Here is a 22226-nt window from a genome sequence, read left to right on the forward strand (position 1 = left end):
AAGAAGTTGTCATTGGGAAAGTTGTGATTATGCTTTTGTTATATGAGGATGATGTAGTGCTTTTTGCAAATACTTCAGGAGATGCACAAAAGCTTATGAAGGCATTGGAAAAAATTTGCATGCATACTAGATTAAGTGTCAATAGCTCTAAAACAAAGATTATGCTTGTGAAGAGTAAAAAAAGAGATAAACCATGCATTATGTACAACAATGAACCACTTGAATATGTGGAAAGCTTCAAATATCTTGGCCTTGAAGTTCCTTCAAATCATATATGGAATAAATGTGCTACACGCCGCTTAGAGGCGGGTAAGCGAGAATATTATGCATTTGAGAACACATGCAATCTTGGAGATATTAAGTGTTGGGTCCTCAAGAAATATCTTTTTGACACTTTGGTGACCATGGTTCTTCTCTATGGGGTGGAAGTATGGGGCGGTAGCATCCCTAAATCTACGTGGAAAGAGTTTGAAAATGTCCAAAAACATTTTCTTACAAAGTTTCTACAAGTTAAGAAACAAACGCCCTACATCCTCCTCCTCCGTGAGACGGGATCGCCTCCCATTGAGATCATGGCCATGGAAAGGGTTGTTGAATACATGCTTAAGGTTCAAAAAAGCCCCTCACATCGACTTCCTAGAATTGAATGGGAAGCAAGCAAAAAGATCCAAAAGTCGCATGAAAGCAAAATTTTGTGTTCCGGTTGGATGCAAGATATAGAAAAATGGTTTGGTAGATGGGATGCAAGACACTTGCTTCATGATGCGTCACTAGATTCCTCTGTAAATGAGGCCTTTTTGCAATGCCAATGTATCATGACATGGGACAAATGTGGTGGCTCACGCTTCACACATTATACTACAAATGTTGCATCTAACTACAAAACCATATTCTTCGCGGAACGGGGAAGCCGTACACATCGATACATGTTAGAGCCCATCCCGATATCTGTCATTCGAACCATTGCTTCCATGCAACTTAGCTCGCACGGATTGAGATGTGAGACGGGGCGTTGGGGCACAAGTGATGAGATGGCTATCACCCCGCAATAATTGTCATTTTCGTCATCGCTCCTCATCACACCCACCATGTCTATCTTCATCATTAATCATCAACGACATTATCATTAAACCTAACCCTAAAACCATCAACACTTCTCATATGCCATATTTGAAATGCTATCATTTTCGTCAATGCACATCATGCTATCACCCCGCAATAATTGTCATTTTCGTCATCGCTCCTCATCACACCCACCATGTCTATCTTCATCATTAATCATCAACGACATTATCATTAAACCTAACCCTAAAACCATCAACACTTCTCATATGCCATATTTGAAATGCTATCATTTTCGTCAATGCACATCATGCTATCACCCCGCAATAATTGTCATTTTCGTCATCGCTCCTCATCACACCCACCATGTCTATCTTCATCATTAATCATCAACGTCATAATCATTAGCCCTAACCCTAAAACCATCAACACTTCTCATATGCCATATTTGAAATGCTATCATTTTCGTCAATGCACATCATGCTATCACCCCGCAATAATTGTCATTTTCGTCATCGCTCCTCATCACACCCACCATGTCTATCTTCATCATTAATCATCAACGTCATAATCATTAGCCCTAACCCTAAAACCATCAACACTTCTCATATGCCATATTTGAAATGCTATCATTTTCGTCAATGCACATCATGCTATCACCCCGCAATAATTGTCATTTTCGTCATCGCTCCTCATCACACCCACCATGTCTATCTTCATCATTAATCATCAACGTCATAATCATTAGCCCTAACCCTAAAACCATCAACACTTCTCATATGCCATATTTGAAATGCTATCATTTTCGTCAATGCACATCATGCTATCACCCCGCAATAATTGTCATTTTCGTCATCGCTCCTCATCACACCCACCATGTCTATCTTCATCATTAATCATCAACGTCATAATCATTAGCCCTAACCCTAAAACCATCAACACTTCTCATATGCCATATTCGAAATGCTATTGGAGACACCTTGCATGTTCCACATTTCTCCATTGAATATTTCAGATCTTATTATATATGGACTTGTGTCCTCCCAATTATTTAACTATACACGTAAAAAATTGTTGCATGCATTTGACGATTTCTTGGTGTGCTTGGATTTTGAAATTTGAAGACTTGAATGCAATGGACATATCGGTGGTTATTGAAGATGGCATGTGGTTTGTACAGATGGCGCGTCAGTCCAAGACCTTCATAGACTTTGATGCGGATTGGGGTGAAACAATACCCTATGAAGGGAGGTATGGCTTGAATCATTTCTCAACTATATATTGTGATGTTTGTGTGCTAACTTGAATGATGGTTTAGGGTTTTTGTAAGAAAGGGTGCTAGGTGCCCCAAATCCAACGATATGGACGCTAAAAACATCATTACTGAAAAGCCTATGAGTGACTCGAACATGGATACGAACCCCATACACGACGTGGGGCCATTTGTTGAAGATGTCAAAGTAACTGGTGAGCTTATGTACATTCTTGTAATCATTATTGAAGTAAGTATATATTGGGTTTTTCTAATCATTCCTGGCTTGAGTCGGGCGAGCTCCTGGTGACAGAGGTTGTAAGACAATGAGGCTCCTTTTGACAGAGTCGGGCTCCGAGTTACAGAGATTGTCAGACAACGGGGCTCCTTGTGACAGAGTCAGGTTCCTAGTGACAAGCGGTGTCAGCTTTTTATCCACATTGGACGGTGGAGATCCCATCAACGGTGTGCGACCTGCACCGTCCACGCCCGTGATTGCCTCACTTGCCATCTTAAATTTTTTGGTGGTAGTTAGTGACGAGCGTGTATATATATTAATATATATATATATATATATATACACACCGTCTGTCTCTGTGTGTATGATCGCGGTACGCAGGAGCCATTTGATTGCCATGGATTATACTATCAAATCTCGTATTGCAGTTATTGAGAGTCACCTCACAAGCTCCGTGCTCGAAGTATTACACACAAACACACCCACTCTCTCTCTCTCTCTCACTCTGTATATATAGCTTGAATTTTCCATAGATTGTGATTCACTGATATTTATACTTATATTCCCTGTGAAGGATCGTTTAGGGTTTAAGATCGAACCAAATGTTCGCAGAGCTCTTTGTGAATCATCTCCTGTGGTTGCTCTTGAATCAACAATCATCACACATGGTAAGTGGAAAAGGATAGAAAAAAAATTATATATCTATGTATCCAGTGAAATAAGAAAGAAGAAAGAAGAAAGATTGCCACTATGAGGCTTGCACCGAAATAAAATCCATCCTATGCACAGATAAAATAAAGTAGAAGCAAATATTGTCCTATATATTAGTGCCCATGCGATGAGATTCATGGGGCCAATGAATTATTCCGAAACACCCTGCCCAGCCACAGGTTGCTTGTAGGTGGGGAACTTTAAAATAGTTGAATAAAAAAGAGAAAGCCAAAGCGGAAAATTTAATCTAAGTTTGTTTGTTTGGATATTCGAGTCTGGCTCTGTTGTCGAGTAGATGAGAAAAAGAGCACGCCTAGTGTCATTAACACTGGTTCTGCCCTTGTCTGGAGTTCTTGAGAGCGAGCCATTACAATTTTTAAGGAACTCCTGAAAAAACCTAAATCTGGCACCTTAGATAAACTCAGACAAAGAAAGAAGGAAAAAGAAAGTTGCTATGATGGTGGACACAAGATTCTGTGAGAAATTATTGTTTCTCTTATTGGCATCCACACATAAGATGGTCAACTCAATATTTTTTTGAGAAAAGTGTTGTGGTCTTAATGCTCAGGAATGCCATATCCTCAAAATCTTCAGACTGCATTGGCAGTTGAGGACATCATCCGACAAAATGGAGCAATTCCAGCAACTATAGCTATAATTAGAGGCGTTCCATGCATAGGTAAGCATACAATCTTCTATTTTGAAGTTTTCTTTTAGCATCTCCTGAGATTTATTTTGCATTTTGATTATTTGGCTAGGATTATCTGCAAATGAGCTGGAAGATTTGGCCAAAAATGGTAAAAACTTCACTAAAACTGCACGAAGAGATATTCCGCATGTGGTAGGTTGGAAATAAGTTTACTTTAGCCTTTCTTAATCTTGTTTGATTAGTGTTTTCAAATATTTTAGTTTAATTTCTTGTGCATTTATGTTGGAAATGAGGAAGATTATTCATAACAGATTGTATAAGACTATATCTATTTGCATACCACCCGTTGTCATCTTGTGGTTGATTAGGTCATGGTTTCAACCCCATTAGGTTTTGGGTATAAATATGATGCCATTACAAGATTTTGAAGTCATGGGGAAGACAAAAAGATGGCGCCTTTAGTTCTTTGTTATCCCAGAAAGTCATGCAGAGACTAGCAGATTTATAGTTGGTGAAGCTTCACATATATAGGGAGGGTGAGAACTTTTCATCTGCTTTTGTGAAGCCCAAGAACTCCAACACAAATTCACCTTTAAAAAATGTAGTAGAGAAAATGAATAGGACTATTGTGAAGCTGACTATGCTGGATCATGCATACTTTGAGTGGATCTTTTGTACAGGGTGTCTTCCACTATTTTTCCCGTATTTAGAACAGGTCATATACCTCCTCCCCATAGATGCTGACACCGTCAGTGGCTTACCAGGGCATTGCAGGGTTTTGGATACTCAACCTTTATATATTTAACATATAGAACACAATGGAGAAGACAAGGATTTATACTATAGCAAAGAGCCAAAGCACGATCAGAAAAAAAGGTTTGATACAAGAGGAGCTCTCTCCAATGCGCTCCTAAGTGAGCAGATACAGATAAAACTCACTGGTGGAGCGAGGAAGTGTCCCCTTTTGGCAGTCTGTAACAAGGTCATTTATGCAAGACAAAGATATTCAACTGAGTATAATAGTTATTAAACGTATATGTATCATGCAAATATTTAGAAAACTCACATGATTCTTATGGGATGGGAAAATTGTACAAATATTCAGAAAACTTCGTTCCGTAACAAGGTCATTTATACAAGAGAAAGATATTTAACTGAACATAATAGTTATGAAGCGTAAATGTATTTAAAGAGATCTCTACTTGTCTATGGGTAGGGAATGGAGATGGGAATGACATATTGAAAATTAATGTGTGTATGTATATTCAAGAATCCAGGGAAATTCCTCCGAAGCATATGTATGGTAATATAAATGTTATGGCTCTCTGCCGTAATTTTAGTCAATGATTTCAGAAGATTATATTCCTCTATGAAAAATTTGGATAATCTGTTATGTATCTCAAACTAGCTCGTGTCATATTGAGATCGACTATTATTACATGATTGTGTGCTATCATTTATATCGTGTTGAATCCTTTGTTTAGTTGTTGCAAAGAATATCTTAGAAACGTTTTCATATTGATACATATGGATGTATCTGTATGTATATTCTATACAGCATATGTATACTCAAAATGTGGATTCCATCTTAAAGTCATGTGATTAGCCTCACCTCCCGTTGTAAATATTTGTACCTTAACTAGTACATTTGAAATCAAAGTTGGTCTATTATGCAGGTTGCAAGAAAGGGGAATGGTGCTACTACCGTTTCAGCTACTATGTTTTTTGCTTCAAAGGTATATTCTGAAAATGTTAAACAGGTTTGTTATATATTGATGCTTGATTTGTTTCTCTGCTGCATGGTATTTGCACAGGTTGGTATTCAAGTGTTTGTTACAGGAGGTATTGGAGGTGTTCATCGTGGTGGTGAAAACAGTTAAGAAATTCTTTGTTGCTACTTTTCTGCTTTCAAGGTGCTTTATATAGTGATCAATGCGATGTTTTTTTTGCCTGATTGCAACATCCATGTCAGATACTTGGGTATGCTTGTTCAATTATGCACATTTAGCTATATTTATTTATGTATATACAGGTATGCTTATATATGTTGGGATTAAAGGCCCTTTAGCTTTCTCTAACTAAACTAGAAAAACGAGTTTATATTATTTAATATTTTCTATTTTTGTCAAAGTTCTACGGTCTCGTTTTCAGAGCTGTACTACAACTTCTAAAAGAATATTTTGTAGTTTGAATGGGATCCTTGTACTAGACTCCACTCAGCATTAAATAGGTATTTATGAGGCCATGACTTAGCTGTCATATCAACATTTAAAGCTCTTCTTCTAAGAGCATGTTCTATGTATCTTGGATAGCACACACACACACACACATATATGTGTGTGTGCGTGTGTGCAGTCCTACCTTGTATATTCTTTTAAGCGGTAGCCTTTTGTTTTGCAGAACTGCATCTACTTCTTCAATCCCTCCTATATGTTAAACCGCATAATGTTTTTAGTTTTTGTATCTGCCTTTGGATATTTCAGAAGATTGTCATTCTATCTTCTACTCCCTTACAACTGGTATCAGAGTGAGCATTGCATCCTCTCAGGATCTCCATTTCTTAGTCTCGACTTTGAATAAGTGGGACTTTTGTTTTTTGTGTCTGTTCTGTATTCCTTCTTTCACCATGGCAAATACATCGGCCAATGTAGGGGTAGAATTCAGGAAATTTGATGGCACTGGATTCGACTCATGGAAGGTTAGAATGGAAAGCACACTTTACTTACAAGGATGTGCAGAAGCATTGGAGAAAAACAAATCAGCTGGTGTGGATGATGGGACTTGGAAACTACTCAGTCGTAAGGCAATTGCCCACATTTACATGGCAATATCAGATGAAGTTTTAGGAAATATCAAGGGGCTGACTAGTAGTCATGAGGTATGGGGCAAACTGAAGACTATGTACGACTCACAACCATTACAGTGAATTGAGTTCACTTGATGAGAAGGCTCATCACTGCACGACGTGAAGATGCCAACACACTTCCACATTCAATGGTCTACGCAATCAACTTCAAGATGTAGGATTGCAAATCTTCGACGACAAAATGAAGGCAATCTTCTTACTCATGACGATGCCTGAAACATAGATGAACGATACAATAGGACATTATGTGAAAGGGTTCGATGTATGCTTTCAACAACTAATCTCCCTAATGCATTTTGGTGAGAGGCTTTACAAATTGTAGTGCAGAAGATGAGATGGGTTATAAAATTTGGTTACCTCATCTCCGAAAAGTAATCGGAAGTCGTGATGTTGTATTCAATGAAGCAAAGTTGCTCAAAAGCAATTGTACCTCATTAGAATCAACAAAAAGAGTGAAATTTCTGCACTAGCCAACCATTGACTCAAGAATAACATGTCAAGGTGACGATGATGAACAATTAGAGATCTACTGTCACGGACACACCAACCATGGACTACGACGGAGCACGGATGACAAGAGTACGACTGATAAGGCTATGAACGTGGAACTGGAAGTGACGAGGCTAAGAACTGTAGAAGCTTTGAGTGATGAGACTATGAACTTAGGAAGCTAGGGTTAACTGGAGAGCATGAAGACAAATATGAAGATCAAGGAGACAATACTATGAAACGAGGAAACTAGATTAATATGTCAGTGACTGGCTTTGAATTCCTTGAAAGTGACCAAGGAGGTTATAAGTATTTGTACTGTGAGCTGAAGTACATGCATTAGAATACATATTTTGGAGAATACTCTAGAATCCTCGAGAAGCTTCTAGTTCTAGAACTTTCTAGAGGTATGTGACTAGAGAGTATTTCTAGATCAATGCTCTTATCTTCGGGTGTAGAAAACTACGGTTTAACTATAACAGAATAAGTTATGGTTATGCTCGTAACACCCACCCACATGGATGATGGACCCAAAGGCACTAAATCCTTAGGAAGCCTCATCCACGATTAATTGGATCCAAACGCTTACCACTATGGATAGCATGTATCCTATTGGCGCTAAGTGTTGTGATGAAGATGGTGGGGTTGTAGATTGTTTCAGTGTTCATGCTCTGGATGTAGACCCAATAACTCCAAAAGCATACGAGTACCACATTATGTCTTCCTAACATTGCTAGACACCCCAAACAATAGGGCCATTGAATGTACCATGTTAAATGGGTCACTAAGATGTCATTACCTTGGTAAGCATTGGAGTGATATTCTACAAGAGCTTTTAGGATCCCGAGCTCATAGCCAATGATGACCAATTAACCCGGTCAGTTCCTATGACTTGTGTTTTTTAACGCAGATGTGAAATTCAAATGAGTCAATGGTCAGTGCCTGAATTATGCCACCCAATGCTCTCCTTGAAGTTCTTATCCTAGGCCAAGATTGGTGGTGTTATGACAGTGTATAATTTCATCGAGCTCACTAGTTCATGTTCCAATATCGGACGGTCTTGCACCCGAGTTTTTGGTATGAGGGCAATCACGTACAACATCCACCAATCCATGCCGCCACCACATGAGATCCAAAAATTTCTTCATGAGCCTATCAAATACCCAAGGAAATGAGTGGAGTAAAGGATGTGACTAGGCCTCTATTTAACTCTACAACTTGGGTGATCCTGTACACAAGGCACAAGAAAACATCTGAGTGGGTCAATATTCAGAGAGTAATGGTTGAAGGTCCCTTAAGAATCACAATTTAGTATGGAATGCTGCACAAGGTTGGCACAAGTGTAGCCACCAATTCATGCTCCCTGTGCACAATCAAGTACGCCACACCTTTAGACATAGAACTAAGGGAGTACGGCAACAATCACAAGTGTCTAGCCCAGTTGACTTTCCTGCTCATCGTATGAAGACAGATGTGTTCATCAAGGGAATAATTGAGGAACAATGTGGAAAATGAAGTAATGTGGTCTGGCTAGTACCAATGATTCTCACGGAGACTTAAGGTGGTTCGAGGGAACACTCAGTATTGGTTCCCACCGTCAGCATGAGTGGCAACAGTTGTGAACTATTCAATCCCTACCACATGCGCTCCACGCTGCATGGTTGACAATCTGGACAGCACTATAATAAAATGATCACAAAATCAGTAGTTATGGCTCCTGCACCTTTCCAACAACCAGACCACTAGGCCTTTGCATTTCCCCAGGTTCAAATATCTGATCCACTAGTAAATAGACAATAGAACTCATGCGCTGCTTCATTTGAATGTCTTGGCGGAGGTTTTAGCATGATGTATGTGAGCCTGTTTCAAACTTACATCAATATGTTCAGTCACTTCCTCTCATGTTTATCTTGATTAAATCTGTCAAATTCCTTGTTCAGAATTGGCTTCACTTAATCCATGCACACTGATCACAATGTCATACACAATCCTTGCATGTTTATGATGCGCGACATATGAATAACAGCTATTATGCTAGTAAAAACAGAAAGTATGTATATTAAATGTTGGGTTCTTGCTTTGAATCCCAAAAAGCTACACCACTTTAGGGTTGTAAGAATATTTTTAGACGGGGAAAAAACCTCCTAAAGAGGGAAAAAATGCCCTGTAGTCCTAAGTGTGTTCACACACATCATTGTCCTAAGTGTGTTCACACATTACTGTCCTAAATGTGTTCACACACATCACTATCCTAAGTGTGTTCACACATCACTGTCCTAAGTGTGTTCACACACATCACTACCAAAATATGTCAACAAATCCCCCTTGGGAGTGATGCGGTGAACAAGGAAGTGACACTCATGGTTAAACAAGTGCCAAGCTATGTGGATAGAGATGAATCCACAAATGGGATTAGGCCTAAAGCTTTGCAGAAAGCTTCAAACTTCTCCCTAGGCAGAGCCTTTGTGAAGAGGTTTGCAATGTTCTTGTAAAGAACCTAACTCTAGTAGAGTTTAGTATTCAGAAGCGTAGTGTGTGTGTGAGAAAGAGAGAGTGAATGTATAAGCAAGAGAAGGAATTACAGAGAATAACCAGAAAAATAAGAAAACACACAGTAGGGGTATGACAACTTATGCACTTAAGAGAGCTATATTAATTATCTAAAGATCATCAACTAAACTAAATGGCCAAAGGGGGTTTTATATACAAGTCCTCAAGGGACTGCCCTATTAAATGTGTTGGTGGAATCTAACGAAGATATCCACTTGAGTACGATTTTGTCATAAGAATATCTAATATTCTTTGACCACACTAACACTCGACAACTACACGGATTACAATAAAGTGTGCTCACACACTTTTTCACACATCGTCCTTTTCTTCATAAGCACATGTTCACACAAGTTGAGCTTGATTCTCAACAGTTTTCTTGCGTGGGCACATAAGCCAAACTGATCTCTCCAGCGGAGAACCTTTCCCTGACATAGTGATAATGTACCTCAATGTGCTTAGTGCGAGCATGGAACACAGGGTTCCTCGCAACTGCCATTGCGCTTTGACTATGAGTGAAGATGGTGGTGGCAGAAGACTGACCAACACCCAAATCAGCTAAAAGGCGTCTGAGCCGCACACACTCAACTGTAGCTGTGTAAGCTGCCCTATACTCAGCCTTACAACTAGAAGTGGCCACAGTAGGCTGCTTCTTGCTCAACCAAGATATGCATGAGCTACCAAGGATGAAGCAAAAACCACTTGTGGACACACGAGTGTCATAACAACCAGCCCTATCAGAGTTAGAAAAAGCATGCAGGTCTGGCAGTAGTGTTCCCCCCTTGGGATAAAACAACCCAAGTGATCGGGTACCACTCGAGTAGGAAAAGATGCGCTTAACTGCCTGCCAATGCTTAACTCTTGGGCAATTCATAAACCTGCTCATCTGAGAGACAACAAACTGAATATCAGGTCGGGTTATGCATAAGTAAATCAAGCATCCAACTGCTTGCTGATAGAGAATAACATCAAATGCATCTCCAGCATCATGAAGGCTCAAATGTAAACCTGTCTCCATGGGAGTGGCAATAGGTTTACAGTCTTCAAGGCCAAAATGCTGCAATAATGTGTCAATGTATTTTGATTGACACAAAGCTATTCTACCATCAACTTGCATAAATTGAATGCCCAAATAATGATGCAAATTCCCCAAATCTGACATCTCAAAGGAGGCATGCAAATCAGCCTTAAAATCAGCAATATGCTTCTCATTGGGACCAGTGAGCAACATATCATCGGCATACACAACCATGATCAGAAATACATCATCAGCACGCTTAACATATAAGGTGCTTTCAGTTGGACTATTCTCAAACCCAAATGCAATCAAATAGGCATGTATCTTTTCATACCAAGAACGTGGTGCTTGCTTCAAGCCATATAATGCCTTTATCAACCTGCACACTTTGTGTTCATGCTCTTTCTGCACAAAACCACGGGGCTGGGATACATACACTTCCTCATGAAGATCACCATTTAGAAATGCTGTTTTAATGTCCAACTGATGTACATTCCAACCACGATGGGCTGCAATTGCACAGATGCTACGAACAGTAGTCATTCGACAGGTGCCTGCAAAGGTCTCATCAAAATCAATGCCTTTTTCTTGGGCATAACCTTTCGCAACAAGCCTAGCCTTATACCTGTCAATTGTTCCATCAGGTTTATGCTTTAGCTTATATATCCACTTAGTGCCAATAGCCTTCTTGCCAGGAGGCAAGTCACATAAAGACCATGTGCCAGTCTTCATAATAGCATCATATTCTGATTGCATAGCAGCCATCCAATTTTCTGAATTTTGTGCCTCATCAAAAGAAACAGGCTCATTCTCATAGCAAAGACTAGAGGCAGCCATAGCATAACAATCTGATGCAAAAGAAGCACTATGATAACTTGAACGAGTACGGTATGGCAAAGGAAATTCCAATTTACTGTCTTGCAAAGTCTGCAACAGCCATCTAGGCACAGTCTTTGCCTCCTCTATATCAGCCCTCTCATTAATAAGTGCATCATGTAAGTCTGCATCAGAAATGGAATGATCTACATCATTATGAGTAGCTTCCAAAGGCTGAGAAGGTGCATCATGTAAGTTTGCATCAGAGATGGAATGATCTGTATCATTATGAGTAGCTTCCAAAGGCTGAGAAGGTGCATCATGTAAGTCTGCATCAGAAATGGAATGATCTGCATCATTATGAGTAGCTTCCAAAGGCTGAGAAGGTGCATCATGTAAGTCTGCATCAGAAATGGAATGATCTGCATCAGAAATGGAATGATCTGGATCATTATGAGTAGCTTCCAAAGGCTGAGAAGGTGCATCATGTAAGTCTGCATCAGAAATGGAATGATCTGCATCATTATGAGTAGCTTCCAAAGGCTGAGAAGGTGCATCATGTAAGTCTGCATCAGAAATGGAATGATCTGTATCATTATGAGTAGCTTCCAAAGGCTGAGAAGGTGCATCATGTAAGTCTGCATCAGAAATGGAATGATCTGCATCATTATGAGTAGCTTCCAAAGGCTGAGAAGGTGCATCATGTAAGTCTGCATCAGAAATGGAATGATCTGCATCAGAAATGGAATGATCTGCATCATTATGAGTAGCTTCCAAAGGCTGAGAAGGTGCATCATGTAAGTCTGCATCAGAAATGGAATGATCTGCATCATTATGAGTAGCTTCCAAAGGCTGAGAAGGTGCATCATGTAAGTCTGCATCAGAAATGGAATGATCTGCATCAGAAATGGAATGATCTGGATCATTATGAGTAGCTTCCAAAGGCTGAGAAGGTGCATCATGTAAGTCTGCATCAGAAATGGAATGATCTGCATCATTATGAGTAGCTTCCAAAGGCTGAGAAGGTGCATCATGTAAGTCTGCATCAGAAATGGAATGATCTGTATCATTATGAGTAGCTTCCAAAGGCTGAGAAGGTGCATCATGTAAGTCTGCATCAGAAATGGAATGATCTGCATCATTATGAGTAGCTTCCAAAGGCTGAGAAGGTGCATCATGTAAGTCTGCATCAGAAATGGAATGATCTGCATCAGAAATGGAATGATCTGCATCATTATGAGTAGCTTCCAAAGGCTGAGAAGGTGCATCATGTAAGTCTGCATCAGAAATGGAATGATCTGCATCATTATGAGTAGCTTCCAAAGGCTGAGAAGGTGCATCATGTAAGTCTGCATCAGAAATGGAATGATCTGCATCATTATGAGTAGCTTCCAAAGGCTGAGAAGGTGCATCATGTAAGTCTGCATCAGAAATGGAATGATCTGCATCATTATGAGTAGCTTCCAAAGGAGGCACAGTCTTTGCCTCCTCTATATCAGCCCTCTCATTAATAAGTGCATCGTGTAAATCTGCATCAGAAATAGAATGATCTGCATCATTATGAGTAGCTTCCAAAGGCTGAGAAGGTGCCTCAAGTGGGTCAACACTTAATTGTCCACTTGTAAAAAGAGGCAACAAAGTGTCATACACGTCTTTGGAGCTAACTGATGTGTCTTTCGTACATTAAAAGAAGTGGCTGAATTACATCCTCCACAAAAACAACATCACGGCTCACCAAAATGGCTGAATTAGATTGTGGGTGATACAGACGATAGCCTTTACTTTCAGAACTATATCCTACAAAAATACATTTCACTGCTTTATCATCCAATTTTTTGCGTTGTTGTTTAGGCACTAATGCATATGCCAAACAACCAAAAACACGCAGATGAGCAACAGATGGCTTTTGGCCATGCCAAGCTTCATATGGAGTGATAGAGTGCAGTGCTTTAGTGGGACACCTGTTAAGTACATATGCTGCACACATGACAGCCTCAAGCCAGAAACTATGTGGTAAGGCCTGACTTTTGACCATACACCTCGCCATTTCCATGAGTGACCTGTTCTTTCTTTCAGCAACTCCATTTTGTTGAGGTGTATACGGCATTGTACACTGATGTTTTATCCCACGTTCAGCCAGAAATGCATTAAACTCACAAGACATATACTCCCCCCCTCGATTAGAACGGAGGGTGCCCATTTTACATGCTGAAAAATTCTCAGCCAAAGCTAGAAATTGTTTGAAGCACAGAAACACTTCGGACTTTGCCTTCAATGGATATACCCATGCATGCCTAGAAAAGTCATCAATGAAAGTCACGAAATAAAGATAGTTCCCAAGAGAATGTGTCTGCATAGGGCCACATACATCACTATGAACAAGCTACAATTTCTGCGTAGCTCTAACTGAACCATCTTTTGGAAAGGACGAACGTTGCATTTTGCCCAAAATACAGCCTTCACAAACATGCTTCCGAGGTGCCTCAAGTTTGGGCAAGGAGGACACCATTTTAGATTTCTGCAAGTGAAGCAAACTTGCAAAATTCTGATGACCAAAGCGTGCATGCCAAATCTTTGCATCTGAAATAGCTTGAGAATCCTGTATTGCACAGGCTGAATCATTTATAGATCGTTCATAATCTACGAGCTTATACAGCCCACGACATAAAATGCCAGAAGCAATAATAACATCCCCATTGGACAGATTATGAACTGTACACCTTTCATCAACAAATTTAACAACCAAGCCAACCTTGGCTAATGGTGAAACTGACAACAGATTTTTCTTGATTCCTGGCACAAACAAAGCATTGTACTACCATCAACAGTAGTCAAAATGATCTTACCAACACCCATAACTGGATAAGATGAGTTGTTGGCGCATGTGACAGTATTCCTTGTAGGGGCAGATTCCAATGTAGTGAAGAAATTGTGCTGCGAGGTAATATGTTTGGTTGCCCCACTGTCGTAGTACCAAACATCTGATTGTACAACAGACATACATTGTTCAAGTGAAGATGGGTCAAAACTGCAAATAGTAGTAAATGCCCATTCTTCATTTTGTACAAGATTTGCAGACTCTATTTTTGGTGCAGAGACTTCTGTAACAATGAGTCCTGCCTCCTTTTTCTTTGCCTCTTTTGCAGCCAATTTTGGACGATTCTTCATAATATTTGTAGACTCTATTTTTGGTGCAGAGACTTCTGTAACAATGAGTCCTGCCTCCTTTTTCTTTGCCTCTTTTGCAGCCAATTTTGGACAGTTCTTCATAATATGATCAATTCCTTTACAATATTTGCAAAATAGTTTTTGTTTCTGCTCTTGTTTTTTTTCATTCACTTGTGAATTATTAGCAAATCTCTGCTTGCTAGCAGAAGAGTTCCATTTACCTTTGCCCTTCTGACTAGCTAGGAAAGCTTGATCTGCAACACGCATAATAGACCTGTTTGCCTAGACTGATCTTCCTGTAACAAAACAGAGACTAACTCCTGGAATGATAAGACATTGGGATTACCTTTCATCATTAAACGAAGAGTACAAGCAAAACTCTGATATGAATCAGGAAGACCATTTAGAACGGTCTCCACAAGTGAACTATCTGGTATCATTTCATCAGCAGAAATTAATTGTTCCTTGAAATCTTTGATTTTTGTAAGAAAACTGTCCATAGAATCACCTTCATTCATGTGCTCGCTCTCCAATTGTTTTCGGAGATAAGCAACACGAGCGTCATTTCTTGCTTGGTACAAAGTGGTAAGAGTACCCCAAGCATCCTTTTGGTGTCTTGCAAAGAGCGAATATGGGGAATAATGGCACGTTTCACAGACAAAGCTATCAAAGCATGTGCCTGAGCATCTCCACCATCCCAACGAAGTTGCTCTGCAGTTGGTACAATAGAAACTGTAGCATGGGCATGAGCATGATGATTAACATCCTCAACAGAATCAATACCATCAGCATTTGTGTTTTCAACAATAGGACATTTTTCAGCCCCTTGAACCACATCCCACAACCCCTTTGCTACTAATACATGGCGCATCATATAAGCCCAAAGAGGGTAATTTGTTCCATCCAGTTTATCCTCAACAACAAGCATTCGAAATACATCGTTCTCAGCCATGGCCGTGGACTGAACACGTTTTGATGTAAAAAAATGGACTGCTGAATGAATAAAAGGGAATAACGTACCTCTTTGACTTGAAAGATGAACAAGTGAAGAGAAAAGGGAAGCAAACTGATTTTTGAGGGTTGTAGGAATGTCTTGGAAGACTCGAGGAGGCTTTTTCTAGGATTGAATCGACTTGGAAGCAGAAAAAGAACACAACTAAAACTGCGTAGAGAAAGAAAACACGCAGAAATTTGTTTTTTCAACAACAGAAAAACGCCACCACAGATGGCACAGACGGACTGCGTATGAGAGCCGTTGTGTTGCTGCTCAAATGTCGCTTTGTAGCTCTGATACCACTGTTGGGTTCTTGCTTTGAATCCCAAAAAGCTACACCACTTTAGAGAGGGAAAAAATGCCCCTGTAGTCCTAAGTGTGTTCACACACATCATTGTCCTAAGTGTGTTCACACATTACTGTCCTAAATGTGTTCACACACATCACTATCCTAAGTGTGTTCACACATCACTGTCCTAAGTGTGTTCACACACATCACTACCAAAATATGTCAACATTAAAATGACTTGGAACATAAAACTAATGGATTGAGAAAAGAATATCACACCCCTTACTTCCCTATAAAGTGAGGACATCATGCAGTTAGGCTGATTTTGATTTAATGTTTTCCCGACCATTTAGTTTTGGTTCTTTACCAAATAGACCAAGGAATTTGGCTAGTTTGTCGGAGTTGTTCTATTGGAGAATCCAACCAATAGTGAAAAACGTGCACTTCTTTGAAAATTACACCATTGAACCAAATTATGATAAAGGGATGAAATAAGGTGGACCAGATATCAGAATAATCAATTATACCTTGTTCCTTTCTGTAATAAAGTGGTTCCCTCTTTCTTTTTACTAAAGAAAAAAGGTTTGTGAAAGGTTTTGCATTCATCAACTCTTCAGTTTCCAATTAGAGACACACAATGTTTTTAATAAGGAAAATACTTCTAGTGTGATGTTTCTAATAGGTATTGGTACATGAAATCTGAGCACATATGGCTGCATAATGTTTCACAGTCAGTATTTCTGTCGAAACAAATTTGAAAGAGTTTTGAGTGCATGCTTATGATTGATTCGTTGAACATTCTTGATAGATTTAGATTTGGATTTAGTAGGTTGGGCAAGACGGGGATCAAATCTTCATTTCCAGTTCAGTCGTAGCGTTTGCTGGCATTTTAAAAGCTTTCCTAGACGTTGATCTGAATGTAATTTTCCTTTGAAAACTCTTCTAAACTGTAATTTTGGTGCATTTGTTAGCTTTTCTCTTCTTAAGTGGTGTTGTTTGTTTTACACCAAAATTATTACTCTATTTTCTAATTGTATTTTTTATATTTAAGCTTTTTTTAGTTTGTTTTTCTTTTGCTATTTTCCTATTAACTTATGCACATGTAGTATTACAGTTTCAATCTAATTACAGTTATTTGAATGTAGAAATATAATTACGGTTTGATCATGTTGCAGCAATGGATGTTTCATCTGACTTAACAGAGCTTGGAAGAACCCCTGTTGCCGTCATTTGTGCAGGTGTGAAATCAATCCTTGACATTCCAAGAACCCTAGAATATCTGGTAGATTATTATTCATATTTAATGTTTTTGAATGTGGTAAGATAGAGAGTGGATTAATTTAATCAGTTGGTCATTGTGGAATGTCTTTGATTTTGTAGGAGACTCAAGGTGTTCCAGTTGTAGGCTATGGTGTTGAAGAGTTTCCAGCTTTCTTCACTCCATCAAGTGGATGTAAAGTAAGATGAATAGTTTTCAGTTTTGATATCATTCTTGTAAAAACCAGTTGTGAAAAACACCAAAATATCCCTAATGTTTTGCATATCTACCAGGATACTCGGTTTTCAAAAGTAACTAGACTACCCCTTGCATTTAAAAAATAAAACCACCAAAATATCCCTCTGGTGTCATTTAGCTTAATCCACAATTACTTGATCATTATCAGTGACGTAATTATGTTTATTATACTGGGTCATATTGTATTCATTCAAATAGTTAGCTATTAGTAGGCTGGCCAATAAGCTTAATTGGCCTATTTATTTCTAATGAAGAATTGTTTTACGAGGTAAAATTTCGCTTGAATAGTGATTAATGGCCGATTAATTAGTAAGCCTACTTTGATCTGATATTTTTTTGTTAGTTTTTATAAACGTAGTGGTCTTTTGGTAACAATGCAAAAAGTTAGGGGTACATTAAATATTGGTGTTTTCTCCAAATCAATTTATATGCTAAATCTGGATTCTGATTTTTTATGGATAAAGGTGCCTTGTCGCGTGGATACTCCTCTTGACTGTGCACAATTAATAAGTAAATATGTTCCACCCCTTCTAAATATATGAATAGTGACATCTATAAAGTTCTTTTAGCATTGTATTAGGATAAAATAAAGCATTAATTTATGCAAGGTAGCAAATCTAAACCTCAAGTTATGTTTCCATGTATGCCTAATTTCAATTATTTGATGCAGTTTCAAGCCTGAAATTGGATTTAGGGAATGGGATTCTTATCGGAGTACCTATACCAGAAGAATATGCAGCACTTGCAAAGCCTATTGAGTCTGCAATTGATAGGGCTTTACATGAAGCAAAGTATGTATCTTTCTTTTGTTTCTGTCATAATGGGCCAGGCTGTAAACACATCTTTATTACATCATATCTTGCAACCTCACAAAAAGTTGACATAGCCATCTCAATGATTGCCACATAGGTTGTATCCCTCTTTTTTTCTGCAAATAGTAATGTATCTTTCTTTTGTTTCTGTCATAATGGGCCAGGCTGTAAACACATCTTTATTACATCATATCTCGCAACCTCACAAAAAGTTGACATAGCCATCTCAATGATTGCCACATAGGTTGTATCCCTCTTTTTTTCTGCAAATAGTAATGTATCTTTCTTTTGTTTCTGTCATAATGGGCCAGGCTGTAAACACATCTTTATTACATCATATCTCGCAACCTCACAAAAAGTTGACATAGCCATCTCAATGATTGCCACATAGGTTGTATCCCTCTTTTTTTCTGCAAATAGTAATGTATTAATTACAATCGATGAAATAGAATTACTATATCCGCTCACCACAAAATCAATCATACAGGGTTCCCATGACATCCCCCATCTCTAGATACATCGATCCTTATAGGCCTATACAGTCCCGTGTAAATAAAAGCCAATCCAAATGATGGACATGATGCCTTGCCGACCTACAAATCCCTAATTCCTCCTTTTTCAACCTCCATTAAGGAAAACTACCATACCAGTATACCTTTTAATCCCGTTATCTCCAATACCTTAGATATTGAAAAGCTATCTCAAAATGTGGAGAAGGCATTATCAATTCCACATGATACAAACCCATTGAAAAGGGGATTTGGGCGCACTGCTTATAGAAGCTCAGTGGCTCATCAGTGGACAACTCATAAATGGATGCCGACTATGTTCCTCTCAAAGTGTGCAGAACAAACACATTCCAGACAAAAAACTTCATCTTTACAAAGCAGCTCCCAGAGATAATCCACCCAGAATGACCCTCCAAATAAACACTTTCCCTCTGAAAATAAGACGAGATTGCGGCCCCATTTATACAGCACTTTGCCACCAACTATTGGATCCTGTGACTCCCTATTCTTTACTCACCTATTCTACTATCCATGCATACCTATCGATTAGTTTATGATATACAGGATTTGTTTCTACTTTGGCAAGGCTTTTATGACTTGCAAATGTCCAATCTGCCTCAGGCATAACCTCAATTTAATCTGAAATTAGATATTGCAAATCTGGAATTTCTAGCAATTGAGACCATATAGCACGATAATTTGTAGGAATATGGAATCTTGTCCCAGCTGTCGGAAAAGCCATTATTTTTCTTTGGGCACATGGCATCTTGTTGTACATTAACCAAGCCCAAGCATACCATACTGTTAAACTGGGCTAGAAGGCAATGTTATCCTCCCATTTGAAAAGATGATATGTTGCAAACACTTACAATTGCAAAGAATTCGTATTTTCCTGTTTAGATTGCAAACAATTGCAAAGGCCACTCGACCATGTCTTTTTGGAGTACAAATATCACTCCATACCACCCAAATAAGGCTTGATTTTACTTCCTCTTTCATAATGTGAATCAAATTGTGGTTGCTAATTTCTTGATAACCTTTTCAGACTTGGCAACAATGGTAGATAATATGAAGTCATAGGAATCATGATTGATTGGATCACTTTTAATTGAACATGGAACGGCCAAGCTTGTGATTGCCAACCAATAGGATATAACCTAAATGATTAAAAATCATACCATGTTGTACTGCCACCCCTGTCCAACCACTGTCCAACCGAGATCCTCCAAATTTCTCTTTGTACATGCGATAAGAACTGATTTGTGCATGTTAATCTTCAATCCTGAGACTGCAGAAAACAATTGCCACACCTGCATAGCCTTAATAATGTTTTCTCGCAAGGCTCCCAAAAACATAAAGTGATCATTAACTTGCACAATGCATTATTTGCATGATGGTAAGGAAAGTCCTACTGACCCTTTATTGCTAGCCATATTATGTAAGATTACTGAAATTGGATGAATTACAATTGTAAAGAGGCAGGAACTTAATGGGCTTCCAGAGGCTGCACCTCTCTCTCCGTTTCTTTCTTTCTCTAGTTCAAAAAGTCATTTTTGCATTATATCAAGTTTGCGTCTGTCAACTCTTGTATCCAAATGTCATGTGTCAGGCATTGTAATCCATCTCTTTTAGTATCTATCTATCTATCTATCTATATAAAGGATCATTGTGGGAAAGTTCTATAACATATATTAAGAATTTATGTTTTTTAGTAATCAACATGTTTCTGGGAGTGCCATGACTCCATTTCTTCTCCAAAGGGTAAATGAACTTACAAGTGGCAATTCTCTTGCTGCAAGTATCCTCTGAAAGAAAAAAATTCTTTTTCTTTTCCTTTCGTCATAATAAAGATTTGGTGAAAACACTAAAATGCTTGTCGGATACCCATAAGTTTTCAGAATTTACTGCGATACCCTTTTGCAAGATTGAGTACTGCAGAGGATTATTCGGGTAAAGTTTGAAAAAAGGGTACTTTAGTGTCTGGCCATAGAAAGTGAGAATTTTCTGTTGAACTAAATTACTTCAGATATTAAGCTTGTGCAGAATAATGCCAAAGTAGGAGCACAAATATCCGTTGCCTTGAGCAGGTGAGTTTATTGCAGCCCACACATGTTTTTTGATTCAGTTTATTTATTTATTTAAAGGAAATTGCAGCATGGACCTCCTTTTCTAACAGCATTTCTCTGATATTTTATTTTTCATTTTTCAGGCTACAGTCGGTGAAAACTTGAAAACCCTATTCACGTTCATGTATACATACACATCCTTTTCTGAATAATTCTTCTTTACATTTCACAACTGTCACTGGGTAATCAGGCACCCGAAGGAACTGTTTAGTTTTTACGACTAGACATAGTAATGGTTTTTGGTATGTAGAATTGTTTTCCAAATGAATTGCAATGATCCAGCATCGGAAGCAAGGACCTCCATAATCAATTAAGTTCAATCTGAGGTCTATCACAATATGGAAAAGATGCATAAAAGTTTTGTTTCGGTGGCCTATTATAGTCAAGTTCTTGAGATTGTTTAGGATCTTTGTTAGTCTCTTAAAATGCTAGATGTCTATGGTTTGACAATTATATTGGAATGCTGGGAAATTTCTTTTGTATTTTCATATGGTTTGTTTGAGCTTGAATAAAGTTAGCAATTTGGATATGTGAGAAAGAATCACAAATAAAAGCTTAGGTATTCTAGTGAAATTTGTATGCAAGGAATACAATGAGAGCAGCTTAATGAATTAAATGGAAAGGGATGAAATAAACATTAGGCAATAATCATTGAGCATAATAAAAAATAATGAGATAATGTTGGAGGACTTGTATTAAGAGATACCAAACGAGTTTTTGAATTTGGTAAGATCATTATGGAGTTGTAGTCATACAAATATTTATTGATAAGAAAACTCTTGCTTCTGTGTATATTGCAATATCTATCATTTAAGGTTATGAACCATATTTTTTGAGAACATGTCTTTCGCTTCTAGGGCTCGGCAACGGCTTGGCTCAGTTAGGTTTAGGCTTGAGCCTAGCTAAATGGTTTCCAAGCCGTTTAAGCCGTTTAAGTGATTTAATAATTAGGGTTTAGAAAGTTAGAAATTAGAAGTTAGAACTTGAAAGTTGAGAGAGATTGATAGGAGGCCATAGGCAATAGACTGTTGAATCACGAGAGGGAGGGGTAGAGAGGGAGAGGGAGCTTGTAGAGTGGACGATCAAAGGACCTCCTTGTTATATACATTCTTTTTGTATATATAGGTGAAGTTTTAGTTCCAAATTCTCTCTTAAGTTGGA

General features: G+C 38.5%; 3 protein-coding genes across 5 annotated transcripts in view; 1 reads left to right on the forward strand and 2 right to left on the reverse strand.

The window, feature by feature from the left end:
• LOC147860189 (uncharacterized) overlaps positions 1 to 15771 on the reverse strand; it is a 70927-nt gene extending 55156 nt beyond the window's left edge. Inside the window, exon 1 of the mRNA XM_087324468.1 lies at positions 15328 to 15771. Within this exon, the coding sequence (XP_087180594.1) occupies positions 15334 to 15771 (438 nt within the window). The 3' untranslated portion in view covers positions 15328 to 15333. The remainder of the gene's footprint in view (positions 1 to 15327) is intronic.
• On the forward strand, positions 2910 to 21592 carry LOC147860190 (indigoidine synthase A family protein). 3 transcript variants are annotated; one of them, XM_087324464.1, is made up of 14 exons: positions 2910 to 3015; positions 3127 to 3220; positions 3832 to 3942; positions 4022 to 4104; positions 5589 to 5648; positions 5727 to 5787; positions 17278 to 17384; positions 17483 to 17560; positions 18083 to 18128; positions 18289 to 18409; positions 20652 to 20737; positions 20966 to 21026; positions 21149 to 21189; positions 21316 to 21592. In XM_087324464.1, the coding sequence occupies exons 1-13, from the start codon at positions 2917 to 2919 to the stop codon at positions 21168 to 21170; spliced, it is 1029 nt and encodes a 342-aa protein (XP_087180590.1). In that variant the 5' UTR covers positions 2910 to 2916; the 3' UTR covers positions 21171 to 21189; positions 21316 to 21592. The 3 variants fall into 3 exon arrangements, with proteins under 3 accessions (XP_087180590.1, XP_087180592.1, XP_087180593.1); XM_087324466.1 differs by having other exon boundaries at positions 17305 to 17384; XM_087324467.1 differs by lacking the exons at positions 20966 to 21026; positions 21149 to 21189; positions 21316 to 21592 and having other exon boundaries at positions 20636 to 20705.
• Positions 9436 to 10835, reverse strand: LOC147860191 (secreted RxLR effector protein 161-like). Its single transcript, XM_087324755.1, has 2 exons — positions 10199 to 10835; positions 9436 to 9757 (listed from the first exon to the last, which is right to left on the reverse strand). The coding sequence occupies exons 1-2, from the start codon at positions 10833 to 10835 to the stop codon at positions 9648 to 9650; spliced, it is 747 nt and encodes a 248-aa protein (XP_087180881.1). The 3' UTR covers positions 9436 to 9647.
• Positions 21593 to 22226: the final 634 nt, after the last annotated feature.

This window comes from Azolla caroliniana, unplaced genomic scaffold (assembly GCF_043228905.1).
Source record: "Azolla caroliniana isolate FFs.n. ecotype wild unplaced genomic scaffold, voAzoCaro1.0.p SCAF_9, whole genome shotgun sequence".
Taxonomy (NCBI): domain Eukaryota; kingdom Viridiplantae; phylum Streptophyta; class Polypodiopsida; order Salviniales; family Salviniaceae; genus Azolla; species Azolla caroliniana.